The 15382-nt window shown below is 41.3% G+C and overlaps 1 protein-coding gene across 1 annotated transcript; it reads left to right on the forward strand.

The window, feature by feature from the left end:
- The first annotated feature begins 2515 nt into the window (after positions 1-2515).
- On the forward strand, positions 2516-15074 carry me3 (malic enzyme 3, NADP(+)-dependent, mitochondrial). The gene is made up of 15 exons (XM_005733932.1): positions 2516-2832; positions 3153-3375; positions 5659-5792; positions 6418-6567; positions 6819-6894; positions 6986-7147; positions 7309-7412; positions 7488-7597; positions 8496-8593; positions 11301-11414; positions 11498-11603; positions 12212-12354; positions 13173-13346; positions 13576-13674; positions 14074-15074. The coding sequence occupies exons 2-15, from the start codon at positions 3154-3156 to the stop codon at positions 14233-14235; spliced, it is 1854 nt and encodes a 617-aa protein (XP_005733989.1). The 5' UTR covers positions 2516-2832; position 3153; the 3' UTR covers positions 14236-15074.
- Positions 15075-15382: the final 308 nt, after the last annotated feature.

Here is a 15382-nt window from a genome sequence, read left to right on the forward strand (position 1 = left end):
AAAAAAAAAAAAAATACACGTTCAAAGCAACACAACGGCGGCCCAATATCAGATAGAATTCCACTCTGTACAGCGGGCAATCTTAATGAAGCAGTTTTGTGGATTCAAGCGGTTCTTCATATTTTTGGCCACCAGATGTCACCAGAGAGGACTGTGTTGAAAAGCCCCACTGTATTTCTCAACTGTTCTCAATCAAAACTGAAGCCTGTGGTGGAAGAAGTTCTCAGATCATTCATATTACAACAATGTAAAAATATTCCAGAGGCATCTGGCTGCAGTTATTATTTATGTTATAGTGTAATTTAAGTTGGTCTTAACATAAATACAACATTTTAATCTTAACATAATAAATCGAGGAAAACATGACCTAGCCTATATTGACTTGCGCCCACAGAAAACCTACACAGGGGCTCCAAAACCACACAAACCCCTGGGCTGTGTGTGGGCACACCCATGTGTGGTCTGCGAGGGACAACTTGGCTTTGCCCTGCCCATAAAACCCATCCACACCTGGCCACTGTGGGCATGCATAGGCAGGTTTGCTGAAAATATGACAGAGAGAAGTGGCTTTCAGCTCTCTGTAGTTGTACTTGTCTAACCAAATGTAACTGAAGATACTGAGGTTTGTACAGAGAAATGTAGCATAGTAGGAATTGAATTCAAACTTTTTTCCAACTTAATTTTCCACAGAATCATCTACTGTACATGTGTGCATAAATGGTACACACTACAATAAATGAATGAAATAAAATATGCCTTATTATTACTGTCCTAGAGCAGTCAAAACATTAAATACATGCTAAAACAAATGGACATAATGTGTAGACTCTCAGCTTTGATTTGAGGGTATGTCATTATCTATTAAACAACTAAATGGCCTGGAGTTGATTTGAGGTGTGGTGCTTGCATTTGGAAGATTTTGTGAAAAATGTGGTTAAAGGAGTTCTTTATGCAGGTGAAACAAGCCATCCTTAAGATGGGAAAACAGAAATTCATTGGACAAATGAAAGCAAGATCAACCTCTACCAGAATGATGGCAAGAAAAAAGCATGGAGAAGGCATGGAACAGCTCATGATCCAAGGCATACCAAAACATCTGTAAAACATGGCAGAGGCAGTGTGATGGCTTGGGCATGCATGGCTGCCACTGGCACTGAGACACTAGTATTTATGATGATGTGGCACAGGACAGAACCAGCCAGATGAATTCTGAGGTCTTTAAATGCAGTCAAATTGACTGGATGCAATACAGACTGACAATGACCCAAAACATACAGCCAAAGCAACCCAGGAGTTTATTAAAGTGGAATATTCTTGAATGGCCAGACCAGTCACCTGATCTTAACCCAATTGAATATGCATTTCACTTGTTGAAGACAAAACTAGTTCTTCACACTTTTATGCAATCTTTTTGTTCAACCCACTTAATTAAAGCTCAAAGTCTGCACTTCAACTGCATCTGGGTTGTTTCATTTAAAATTAATTGTGATAATGTACAGCACCAAAATTAGAAAAAAGTTGTCTCTGTCCAAATATTTATGGACAAAGGGAGGCCAGGTCTCTTCTACTGTCCTTGGAAACTTTACATGTTGCCACTGCTGTCGTTTAAAGTCAAACCCACTAACCTGGGGTCCCAAGATGTTGTCTGCCTCCTCTGGTAGCAAGCTGCACTTCTGATTGTTGCTGATTGTGTCCATCCCTGTATGAGCAGTTTACCCATCTTCCAATGGCTGCTTTTGTTTTAGATCATCTCAGACAGTGAGCTCATTGTACTTAAATGGCCTTAATCCAGTAGAGCACCGTTGTCATCAGGTGGAACACGAGCAGCAACTGCGTGATCTTGTCATGTTAATATGGACCAAAATCTCTGAGAAATATTTCCAGCACCTTTTTGACTCAATGTCGCAAAGATTTAAGGCAGTTCTGAAGGCAAAAGTGGTAATATACCAATCAAAATAAACCTTCCCTCATCCCTCATCAAGGCCTGGATGGAGGCAGATGAGCTACTTGTAGCATTTACTAACAGGAGCAGCCAGAAAATGGTGGTAGATCCTTTCACTGGAGGTCTGAATATTCCATTTATACTGCTGTGTATCTTGTACCTCTAGGCAACAGTGCTCCAGGGTATCACCACTCAGGTAAAGCATGTTGTTCACTACATGAAGTCTTTCCCAAGTGCTCTAGATTTGTAGATACTGTCAGGCTGCAGCAGAGGGAGCCAGCACATTTTAATATGACCTGTGATGGTCTTATCTTCTATGTTTTATTTTCGCGCGGTGTCATGACCAGTGACTGTTGAAAACATGTATATTTATTTACACAGTCACTGGTCGTGACTAAGGCTTTTGAAATGTCAGTTGGTGCCAGGGAACTGATTTTTTATTTTCTCAATAAATGTGGCTTACAGTGACTTTCAATGTACTTGCATATAGGTGATCAGGAAGATCAAGTGCAAACATTCACTTTATGCGCATGCTTCTACTATTAAAAACAGACTGCGGTTCTCCTTGGTAATCCAATCCACGGAGCTTAAAGTGTCATTTCTATGTGCAGATGCTGAAGATGGAGGCTGTGAGGATGGAGACTGTGAGGGGGGAAAGTGGGTTAGGCTGCAAGCTGATTGGAGAGGCTGACTGAAGGAGGGAAGTGAGTCTGGATCAGCTGTTAGCTGTCGATCCTCCTTCCTCCCCTCACCACCACCACCCTCCCCAGCGTCAAGTAAAAAAAACAAAAAACAAAAAAAAAAACAACCGGAGTACCCGGCCAGAGAAGACACAGCGTCTGCCTGTGAAGACAGAAGTCAGGTGGACAGCAGCTTTTCGTAGATTTCAGGTGAGGGCAGCGGCTAACGAAGTATTAGCCACATGCTAGCTAGCATTAGCAGCTTGACAGCATTCCGCCGGTAAAGAAAAGCTGCTGTTAGCTTAGCGCCACGGAGCAAGGTTTCTGTAAAAACATGCCTATCGCAGCGGCTTTAGTCTTCATCACTGAGTCATTTCAGTGCTATCACTGTATGTGTGAGGTCTGCTGAGACCGGAGCACCTGTTGTTTATCTTAGTTGGTGACCCGGGTCAGACTCTCTTGCAGTGCAGGATCAGCTGAACCCGTATTATTCACAGCATGTATTCTGTGTCTTTGCTACCCTCTGGCAGCATGAACTCTCTCCCAGGAAGAGCCGCACTGTCCCTGTGCAGGCGCACGGCCACAGGCGGGATGATGAGGGTCCTATCAGGTGCCCCGGCTGCAGGGGTCCTGTCGGCCGACAGGGCCTCTTTCCAAGCTGTGCGGGTCTGCCACTCCGGGACAAGCCGCAAGCCCACCGTCAATACCAAGAAGAGGGGCTACGACATCACCAGAAACCCCTACCTCAACAAGGTGAGCACACGCCTGTCCTGTATTACAGCTTCCCCAATCCAGAGTGAGGCAAGCAGCACATCTTACAATGCTTCGTGCATATGTTTAATATCAGGTAATGACGGCATACAGTGAGTTTTCCACTGCAGATTATGCTTATTATTATTATGGATCAGTCACTTCTACTTTAGATCCATGTGGATGTGATTTGCCTGTTGTGTGCCTTTAAATGATTTTAGTTGCTTCTGTTGATGTAACACAGCTAATGAATAATGTGTGTGATGTTGTTTGTGTTACACACAGACGCACACAGAGGCCATATGCCAGAGCTGATAGTGGCTTCATAATCAAAGCCTAATCGTAATGTAAATGTATTTCTTTTGGGTGTGTAACATAAGGTGAAATGGTAAAATGACCAAAGATTTGACATTTATGAGCAACGCTTGGGGGAAAAAAAAAAAAAGCATCACAAAAGGCACCGAGGTAGTAGCAAGCGCATAATTTTAAGGCCATAACAAAGGACATTAATATACTTTTTTAACTTTGATGTCAAACTACTGCAAGGAACCATATTTCTTAAACCCAGCCTGGGTCACACAGCTGTGTCTACAGGCCACATGATGTCCCGCATACCATGTATGATGGTGAGGGAACATAAACAGAGAGTACAATAAAAATATCACATTCTGAATTGCTCCTAAGTAAACTATGAATGCCACAGCACTTCCTATTTATACAAAATAGTAGACTGACATAGCTGTGAATAGTCTTTCTACAGATTCCTGTAACATCTGTCGTTACAGTGTAATAAATACATAGACTGTCACAATTTTCAAAAAGTGAATTCACAGAGAGAGTACTTTTTTGTGCCTTGCTAGCACTGCAAAAACACCAGATTTTGCTTGATATCAGGTCGGTCATGTTTCCTTCCACCAGCGCTGGTGTCGAGTCAGCAGCTACGTGCTGATTCATAGGTCAGTTAAGTGCAAGCAATCAGGAAGTGAAGCCCCGCTTAGATGAAAAAAACAACTTTTCAAACTACCGAGTGAAATCTTTGTGTTTCAAACTTTCTGTCAAACAGCACAGATGACAGTATGCAGTCTGCACTCAGTGTTTCCATAGAAACCAGATGAGCTCTGATCACACAGTGTTACAGTCCAAATCAGTCCCCCTTCCCTCACCCAACTAAAAAAACACATTTAACTGAATTAGTTCATGTGAATCTCATTGTACCCTTCGCTGTATTCTGCTGTAAAACTATATTACAGCTTTTAATCTTTTACCAATGATAAGGTCTGATTAAAGGTTAAGCTAATAGCACTTTACAGCTCACACACAAGCCCACATTTTCAGCTTCACTTTCTCCTCCGTGTGCTAACATGCTGTGTGTAACGTGGGTTGATTATAACTCCTGGTGAGGCGTGTCACCTTAATGGGTTTACTTTAGCGCCTCTTTACTTGCTCGCTCTGATAGGTTTTGCACATCTTTGTTAATCTGTGACTTTCTTCTCAGTCACCTCTGCTTCCAGGAATACATTAAAATTTTTTGTTATTTAATGTACTAATGAATCATCGTTTCCATTTAACGACCTGCCCTAAGCTGCAGAACCCATTGTCGAGCACGGTGGTGCCACGTGGCATGCAACTCGCAATTAAAATGCAAAGCGTGCAGCTTGTGTAATAACTCTAGGAGTAATAGTTGTAAATAGCACTATCATATTTCACCCCCCACTCTGCCAGCATGAATAATTTGCAGGACATGGGCTCATGAAGACCCACAGAAAAACAAGCTGAGCCTAGAAAGGCCAGTTTTTTCCCCATGTAGGTCAGTGTTTTCACTAGAGGAAGAATCAAAGGAAGGGACGAGGAGGAAAGAGAAGTCGAGCTGACAGGGGAGTGGGTTCAGGCTCCCTTTACTATTGGGCAGAATAAATAGATTAAACCCCACACCCCCACCTATGAGCACTCTTTGTGGGAAGAATGCCAGCGTGGAGGGAGGAGAGCAGCAACAGTAACTGTAACCAGAAGGCAGAAGGGTACAAGTCTGCTGACCAGAAAAAAACGTCAGTCTCCTTCTCCTGTTGTTTACTACGTGTTCTTTTTGCTCTGCATTTGTTTTCAGTGCAAAGATGGCAACCGGTTTACATAAAGAAAAAACATGGAAAAGGCCACCGTGCTTGTATATGACTAACTCATAATTAAGCTCAAAATTGTGATGCCTAAAGGATGAGTCATTGTGGTCTGGATTGACTGAGTTGGTTACTTAGTTTAGCGTTACATAATCGGCCTTCTTCCGCCCTACAGGGAATGGCATTCACCCTGGAGGAGCGCTTACAACTGGGTATCCACGGCTTGCTACCCCCCTGCTTCCTGTCCCAGGATGTCCAAGTCCTGCGCGTCATGAAGAGCTACGAAACACGCTCCAATCCTCTGGACAAGTGAGAGAACAGACTCATTAACAGTAAAGCTGGTGCTGTTCAAGATGGAAACCACACGACAGCTGCAGAAGTTCAGTGAGGTTGTCCCACTGAACATGCTGCTTATCAGGGCTCCCGCTAAATGTTTTCAAAGCAGTGTCCAGACTTGTGGTTGTTTCACACATCATATGTGACTCTTTCCAAGTCATTAAAACTGTTTGGTTAAAATATTAAAGCCACAATGGTGTAAAAATGCAGTAATACCAAAGCGGTGCTTTTCAAAAAACAGTATGGCCCTGTAGTAGAGTCAGAGTGTTAACCGACCTGCCTGCAAGCAGCCACAAACCTTTGAGCAACTGGAATCTTACATGAAACAAGAACGGCACAAAACCACAGGAGAAGTTTTCCTCAGTTCCCAAAATTTTGTCCAGATTTCAGTCTTGAACGAAGTGGTTCACTGAATCAAACGACCAGCATCTCACTGCGTTTAGCCAAATAATGGTTAAATATGCAAAAAAAAAAAAATTTTTAAAAGGGGTTTTAGGGAATTTTTGTACTAGACACATTGTAATTATACAGAAATATTTAGATCAGAAATGGCCTACTGCGTTTCTGAAACACATCATAATGTTTTTTTCTGTCTCAGGTACATCCTGTTGATGACACTACAGGACAGGAATGAGAAGTTGTTCTACCGTTTGCTGACCTCCGACATCGAGGAGTTCATGCCAATCGTCTACACTCCCACTGTCGGCCTGGCTTGCCAGCAATATGGACTCGCCTTCAGGAGACCAAGGTAAACTTCATTCCACTCATCAGCCACTTCATTAGGTACACCTTGCTAGTGCTGGGTTAGATATTTGCTTTAATTAAAATAAATGGGTTAGATTTGAGCCCCACACTGAGCATCGGCTTAAATGTTTTTTTCCTTGTTCTCATGCTTGTTTTGGGCTCATTTTTGTGCCGTTTTTGGTATGCATGTGCATCGGCGTCAGTGTTAAAAAAAACAGATTTAACTACTTGTATCATCACTTGACTCATTTACAGAGGACTCTTCATCACCATCCATGACCGAGGCCACATTGCCACGATGCTCAACTCCTGGCCAGAAGAAGACATAAAGGTAAACGGCACGCAATTAATCTGGCGGCTGCTGATTTCTGAGAAAATAATGTCTCAGACACGTTAGTGAAAGTGTTTGCCTTCATCCACAGGCCATCGTAGTGACTGATGGGGAGCGTATCCTCGGCCTGGGGGACCTGGGCAGCTATGGGATGGGCATTCCTGTGGGGAAGCTGGCGCTCTACACAGCCTGCGGTGGGGTTCGCCCACAGCAGTGTCTCCCTGTGCTACTGGATGTTGGCACAGACAACCAGGTGAGCATGACCTCAGAGCAATCAGGTTTTATGAGCTAGTATAGCAGCTCATAAAACCTGGTTCATCAAAGATCTGGCAATAGTTTACAGATGCCGATGCATGCATGCACGGTTTAAGTCTTTCATTAATTTGCTGACCTGTTAAACGTCCTTCCGTTCAGGCACTGCTCAATGACCCGCTGTACATTGGGCTGAAGCACAAGAGAATCAGAGGAAAGGAGTACGATGAACTGATTGATGAGTTCATGCAAGCAGTGACAGATAAGTAAGTGAAAGCACAGGTGAATGAAGGATGAGGAGGCAGTGCTGATGTCAGACTAACCACACTGTTCCTCCACAGGTACGGGATGAACTGCCTCATACAGTTTGAGGATTTCGCCAACAGCAACGCATTTCGCATCCTCAACAAGTACAGAAATCGATACTGTACCTTCAACGACGACATCCAAGGTGCTTGATTACTCATGGCGTTACAGCCAGGAGCGTCTTACCTTTTATAATATACACTACAATATGTTGATGGGTTCAGTTGGGTAAAAAATTTCTGAAATCTTCCTCATTTCAGGATTCCTGTTTCAGAAATACAATGTTTCAGACAGCAAACGAAAACGTAGCCAACACAGATCAAGATTCTGTGAAGACTCAAAACTAACAATGAAACAAAGAAGTAAAAATAAAGCAGCTTACTCTAAACAGGCGGTTATATTTGCCCTCACTAGCCTAAGTCATAAAGCACCAACTGCTCCCCAGTGATGATCATCATTTTAGTTCTGCAACAAAAAAGAAATCAGAAAAACTTTATCTTTGTGACTGTAACGCATCAGGAAATCAAATAGCTGCTGCTTCAGCAAACTTCTTAAGTCCAAGATCAGCTACTTTCTGGCTGTTTAGTACAGTGAAGCAGGTCATACAAATAAAAGTCAAACTAATGCTTTGTAGTTAAAGTAACAGGTCATACTAGCTGAAGAAAACCACACATGGAAATTTAAAAACATCAGTGTCAGTTCTGATAATGTTGCCCCTTTTAATTTTCTTTCAATAGTTACAAAGTTTCACTTCAACACATCAAAGAGTATTTATTTAAATTTCACCATCTTTACTTTCCGTATTGTCAGCGTGCACTCACAGTTCACCTGTTAACTATAAACTCTCACCTCATCAGTGAGATTTAACCTGAGGGTTTTCTCTGGACATTGACTGCTTTTTCCCACTGATTTTCAACCACGTTCTTCTACCTGACCACTTTCATACAAATCCTTTTCTGTTTGTTGTTTGTACAGCGTTTCACTGTAAGAGATCATGAGAGAGACTTCAGACTGCAATCACGAGTGTTTTGTTTTTCCTGCAGGCACGGCTTCTGTAGCTGTTGCAGGGATCTTAGCAGCTTTAAAGATCACCAAGAACAAATTGTCAGACCACACTTTTGTCTTCCAAGGGGCAGGCGAGGTAAGAGGATTTGCTCTCTAGGATTTTATGGTGTTTGGAGCAAAAATAACTGTCCTTAATCCCCGAGAGATAGGAAAACAGTGCCTTCTGTCAAATTGGAATGACAAAGGGTTTCATTTACTTTTACAAAAAAAATGTTTGAAAGACAAAATACCAGAGTTTACTGTGTTTTGAAGAAGAAAACATGCTATACACTAGATTTGTAATTTGATGCCAGCACTACATTAAAAAATAATGAGAAAGCAGCATTTTTCTTTAAGAAGTAAAGTGCACAATGTGTTTCTCCATTTAGGTTTCAAGAAGAAAATAAAAGACAGATCTGAATGTTTGAAAATGTTTTGGAAAAATTCTGTAAAGATGAGATGAAAAATACTCAAAGGATAAATTCAATTGGTTTATTATTTAGATAAGTTGGGGAAAAAAGTTAAACAAGCAAGTAAATAAAGAAAAAAGGCAGAGGAGAGAAAACCCCAACAATCCCCTCTGAGCAAGCAGTTGGCGACAGTGGGGAGGAAAAACTGCCTTTAAACAGGCAGAAACCTCCGGCAGAACCAGGCTCTGGAGGGGACAGTTAACTGCCGGGACTGGTTGGGAAGGGGGTTAACAGAGGTGGAGCAAGACGAGGCTACATCAGGTGAGGAAGCAGTAGCGTCTCTCCTCCGGAACAAGTGGAACCATTTTTTAAATTTTTTTTCATGCACTTTTCCACGAGCGCTTTTTTTCTCTAGGATAAGATTTCTCAGCTCATCGATTGTTTCTGTGTTTTGCTTTTCAAGTTTCTCACATCTTTGTTCCACCTCTTCTAATGTTGCTTGTTGTTCTTCAAGCTTGTCTTTGAGTTGTTTGGATGTTGCCTCCTGTATCAGCTTGTCCTTGTGCATGTCTGCATTTCTCTGTTGGACCTCTTTGTGCTTGTCTTCTAACTGCTCGTTTCTTTTCTGGATTTCTTGGAGCGCGAGCTGCAGGTCTTCATGTATTTTGTCTTGTTGTTGTTTTTGTGCCTGCATTTGAGTGTTTTCACGCCTCAAGTTATTGAATTCCATCAAAATCCCCTTAACGAGCTCCGAGTTGTTTCTCGCATTTTGCTCGATCCTTTTCTGCATCTGTGAGCAGCGTTTCTCCAGTTTGTCCCTTTCTTCTTCCACTTTAGTTGCTTTGTCCTCTAGCTGATTACAAAACTCTTGCAGTTTTAGATTTTTAGACTCAAAGTCCTGGACGATATGTTTTCCTTCTTTCAGTCTTTCTTGTTGTTGCTCTTTCTGTTGAAGAAGGCCCAGTTATTTTGGCCCAGTGTTTCATCCAGGCTTTCTTTCAGCATTCGGTATTTTTCCTGCATGCTCTTCAATTCGTGCTGCATGTCTCTTTGCTTCTTGTCATGCTCTTCCTTCTGTTGGAGGAATTCTTTCTTTTCTTCCACAGCTTCATGGAGCTGTCTTTGGAGGAGCTGATTCCTTCGGTCCATGTATTGGAGATCCCATTGTATCTTATCAGTCATCGTTTTCTTGTCTTGGAGCTTGTTGGTCATTTCTTTTAGTTCTGCACTCTTTTGCCTGTTTTCTTTAATGAGGTGCACAATCTGCTCTCGGGTCTGAGCAAACTTGATTCCCCAGCCCTCATTAATAATGTTTATGTCCGGCTGGCGCTGTTGTCTGTCTTCCAGCTCTTTATTTTGGGCTTCCATTTGTCTACACTTGTCCTCCAGTTGAAGTTTCGCTTCTTCAATTTGTTGCATTTTTTTCTGGAGAAGGTAGTTTTCCTTCCTACTCTCCTCTAATGCCCTTTGGAAGGATGAGACGCCATTTGGGGAAATTGGCTGGCCACGCCAGGAAGGAGAGGCGGCGTAATCTTTTTGAATTGGTTGTTTTTTTCTTGGAAACATGTTGGAGTTTCTATACGATGACTTTTAAAAGCTTTCCAAATGTTTCTGTGGTGAACGTTTTGTAGGCTGCAAACACAGATGCTGCTAAAACAAACTAAAACTTGCTGTTTCTCACCTAAGAGACTGGGTGGCTTCCCATGAGTGATTTTTCTCCATTTATCTCTTTGGAACATCGCCTCAGATGTTTATACACCACATCTGGATGTCATTAAAATTTGGCTCTTCTCTCGCCTTGGTTATTCCTCACCCTCATCTCTCTGGGCTCTCCTTTTTCTCTTTCCCATCACCACCAACCAATCGAGGCAAAAGGCTCCTTTTCCTTAAGCCTGGTACTGCCACCGGTTTCTTCCTGTTAAAAGGGGTTTTTTCCTTTCCACTGTCGCCAAGTGCTGCTGATAGAGGATCATCTTGTTGTTGGGGGTTTTCTCTCTAACATTGTAGGGTCTTTACTTTACAGTCTAAAGGACCTTGAGGTGACTATTGTTATGATTTGGTTCTACGTCAATAGAACTCAATGAATAAAAATGTCCTTCATTTGACTATTTCATTACCAAGTCTTTCACAGAGTGGTCCAGCTATCTCCATCTTTTTTATTGGTGTTTTTTTTTTTTAAATACCCTCTCCCATTACAAATTAACTCAATTTGTTTAGCATTACTTTCTAGCATAATCCCAGTTTCTTTTAAATGTGGTGCTGGCATCGTATTCAGAATTCACTAACTGCCTTTGTGCCACCATAGCCTAAATATTTATTCAGATTAGGTTTGTATCTAAAAGTGGGGACTATAATGCAGATGGAGAATTTTTCTTTTCTTTTTCTCCCCACCAGGCTGCTTTGGGTATTGCTCATCTGCTTATAATGGCCATGGCCAAGGAAGGATTGAGTAAAGAAGAAGCTGCCAAGAAGATCTGGATGGTGGACTCAAAGGGCCTCATTGTGAAGGTAAAATATTTCCTCATGTGTTTCCTAAAGCAAAAAACAGCTGGATGTGGAGTCGTGAAACAAGATCTTTATACAAAATACAGGGAAGAAGCCACCTAAACCATGAGAAGGAGGAGTTTGCTCATGAGCACGCGCAAATCAAAACGCTGGAGGAGGTGGTGAGCACCATCAAACCCACTGCCATTATAGGTGAGTTTACTTCAGTAAAGTGCATGCAGTGGATAAATCCTGGGATTTTTTTTTTAGTTTTGTATTGCTTTAAAGGCTAAAAACATCCACAGTGTCATACGTAAAACTATTTTTTTAACCTTTTTTATTTAACCATTTACACTAATTCCCAACCAGGTACAGGAAAACACACAACGCTATTTAAGGTGAATTTCTTGCATTCAGCTTTGTTTATTACAGTAACACCTTAGTAATTTGCTACAAATCAACTAATTCTCTCTCTTTTCATTTAACCCAATTCATCAAATTCAACAGTATTTTCAATGTTTATTGGTTTAAATTCCAAACACTGCATGTTTGATGAACTGCCAGAACTGTAGAACCACTTGGATGACAAGACAGCGTTGTTTCAACATTCAAGTTATAATTTTTTAAGTTACTTAAATTAAGTTAAATAAATTAAGATAACTACAAAAAGAAATGGATCCTAACTTAAAAACTAAAAACTGAGGCTTTAATTTTAAACAGATTTCACTAAACCAGGATCAGAGTCCTTTAAATGCCAGCATTGATACATCGTGTTAGTGCCGTTGTTGTGGTGAACCTGGCGTGTTCTTGTTTTGGAAAAGGCGTCGCTGCAATTGGAGGAGCCTTTACAGAGAAGATAATTAAAGACATGGCGTCTTTCAACGAGAGGCCAATCATCTTTGCTCTGAGTAATCCTACCAGCAAGGCCGAGTGCACAGCAGAGCAGTGCTACAAGCTCACAGAGGTAACGCTCAACTCAACTCACCCTCCCAAAATTACAACCGTCGTCATGTTTTTTGTTTTGTGACGCTCGAGGCGTCTTCAGCCAATGAAAGGTCTGGAGTGCAGGCAGGCCAGTTCAGCACCCGCACTCTTCTGCTACAAAGCCATGCTGGCCATATTGTAGATCCGATATGTGGTTTGTCATTGTGCTGTTGAAATATGTAAGGCATATGTTGCTTTAAAATCTTTCAGCACTGGTGGTGTCTTTCTAAGTCACGGACATCCAATATTGATTGTTGACCTGATCCTTCTGCACAGATTTCTCAGAATCTGTTGTTGACATTGAGTTATTCAAAGTCTTTACAGTTTGACATTGAATAACATTATCCTGAAATGTTCCAGAATTTGTAGATGAAACCTCATGTTGCCAAATGTTTACTTTGGAGAAGTTGTGTTTAAACCCAATCATGCTACTAAGCTGTTGCCAGTGAACCTAATTAGTTGCAAAATGTTCATCCAGCGGTTTCTTTTTAGTACTGCTTACTTTCTACCCTTACAGAGATGTGTTCAAAGTCAAAAGGAGATATTTTTCTATAAAATAGTTCATTTTCTCAGTTTAAACATCTAATGTGTTTTCTGCATTCTACTGTGATTAAAATACGGCTTTAAGACACTTCTGTTGTTACTTATATTTTATATAATGTTGTAGATTGTAAATGAAATCATGAAGCATTCACAGCATATACAAAAGCACCACATTCTTGCATGGTTTTCCATCATTGTTTTTTTATTTTAATTATCATTAATGAAGTGAACTCGCTCCTTCCCCTCTTTAACAAGGGTCGGGGCATCTTTGCTAGTGGAAGTCCCTTTCATAAGGTGACGCTGGCAGATGGACGCACCTTCTACCCCGGACAGGGTAACAATGCCTACGTCTTCCCTGGAGTCGCTTTGGGCGTTATAGCCTGCGGAGTCCGCCACATATCTGATGACATTTTCCTCACCACCGCAGAGGTACGTTCCACCATTACTGTGTGTACGTCGCATTGTTAGATGAGGATTTTATTTGAAAAACTAGATTTTTAGATGCATTTATTTTTACTTTCAGCGCAATGATGTCTCTCTCTTTAGACCGTACATAGTAATCATGTAAATGTTTAGATTTCTCTCCTGAGACAAACTTAATCTTTATTATGTTTACTTCAAAATAATTTAATTGGCTGTCCTTGCCTGTTTCTCTCAGGCGATCGCCAACATGGTCACAGAGGAGCACCTGGCTGAGGGAAGGCTTTATCCTCCTCTCAACACCATTAGAGAGGTGTCCTTCAAGATCGCAGTGAAGGTAGGAAAGCTGGTCAGCTGGTACTTCCGAAACATATAACCTCAATCTCATGCAGTAGTAAGTGTGGGTTGCTGCCCTCTTCACTTGGCTTTTAAATAAAGATTTGAATTCCTAAGTTGAGATTTGCCATAAAATGTATATTGTGATATTTGCATTTGAACAGTAATCAAATTCATGGAATTTAAATATATGTTAATCTTCATTTCTCTGACCTAGTGTTTTTTTTTACCCAGAATCAATCGCTCAGGTACAGTAAAAGAGAAACGGTTCAGCCTCGAAGTTTCAGGCTCAGTGTCTTAGGGAGGAATAGGCGGATAACCTGCTCTACCCCGTCAGGTGTAGTTGCCCCTTGTAAATGTCCAAAATCCCCATTTTTCCTTTTGTTTCATCCTTTCCCAGATCGTCAACTACGCATACAGAAACAACATTGCTTCAGTGTACCCGGAGCCTAAGGACAAGGAGGCGTTTGTGCTGTCTCAGACCTACAGTTCTGATTACGACTCCTTCACTCTGGACACATACGACTGGCCAGAGGAGGCCATGAAGGTCCAGGACGTGTGATTGGGGTCATCGGCGTCTCGTTCTCTCTCTAAACTAAACACGCTGCCGTAGCGGCACGTAAAAATTGCCTCTATTCTGAAATTTTGCCTTTTCGTTTTTTTGTTTCTCTTTTCTTTTATTTATGTGACTAAACAGCTGCCCCGAGTAAAGCCAACCAAATACTACATAAGAAGATTATCTCAGTTTTCTGAGTGTTGTTATTTCAAGTCATTTTATCCTCTTTTAGCTCTCTACTTTTAGTTTTCCATAAAAAACCATTTTAAATACGCACAAAAGCATATCAGATATCATTCTCACAGCATAAACCAATCTGATTTCACAGTGTATCACAACATGTTTTTCTTGTCTTGACATGAAGGAACAGAGGACTTATTTTGAAGACTCTCTGTGCCTCTTACTGTGTGAACTCAGGATGTCCATGTTTTCATATTCCAAGTTCAAACTGTTATAAGAGACACATCTGGCTCGTCCCAGATTTTCCACTCCGTCCCTGTGTGCACATATGTTAGCCTGCACGCAGGGCATAAAACACTCCATTATCAACCTGTTTCTATATAAAACGAGTGATTTCTGACAGCAGGCACTACTCACATACTCTTTTTTTTATGTGTTTGGAGGAAGCATCGGTAAATTGAGTTATCCTCGTTTTTGTTCAGTGTTGTGCTTCCCTTTGTTTGTTTTGTAAAGAGCTCTGCCTAATGTGTTTTTGCCAAAGTTGTCAGCTGTATCATATTTTACTCCTAGAGGACGTGATGCTGTGGACGCTTTAGCACTGAGAGATATGCTTGAAGTTTTCAAAGGGAACATGAAGCTTTTTAAATAAAAGTATCAATAAGATATGAGTGCATCCTGGACTCTTTTTTTCTTTTTTTCCCCCCCAAACAGATTACATAGCTTACAACCGTATACAGCACTGTGCAAAAGTCTTGTGCAAACCTTCTTTTCTTTATATTTTTCTTGCAAGCAGCCAGACTTCATTGTCATTTTTAAAGTGGTTTGAGCACTGGTTCTCTGGGCTCTCTGAAAGTCTTTCAAACTAAATGCATAATTTCCTGATTATTTCCTGTGCTCAGGACTAAAACCACACTTGTTCATGGGGTAGATGTGGTGGTTTGGAAAACACACATTAAAAAAATAAATAAATAAA

The sequence above is a fragment of the Pundamilia nyererei genome, unplaced genomic scaffold, assembly GCF_000239375.1.
Source record: "Pundamilia nyererei isolate P.nyererei 1_Seehausen unplaced genomic scaffold, PunNye1.0 scaffold00055, whole genome shotgun sequence".
NCBI lineage: Eukaryota > Metazoa > Chordata > Actinopteri > Cichliformes > Cichlidae > Pundamilia > Pundamilia nyererei.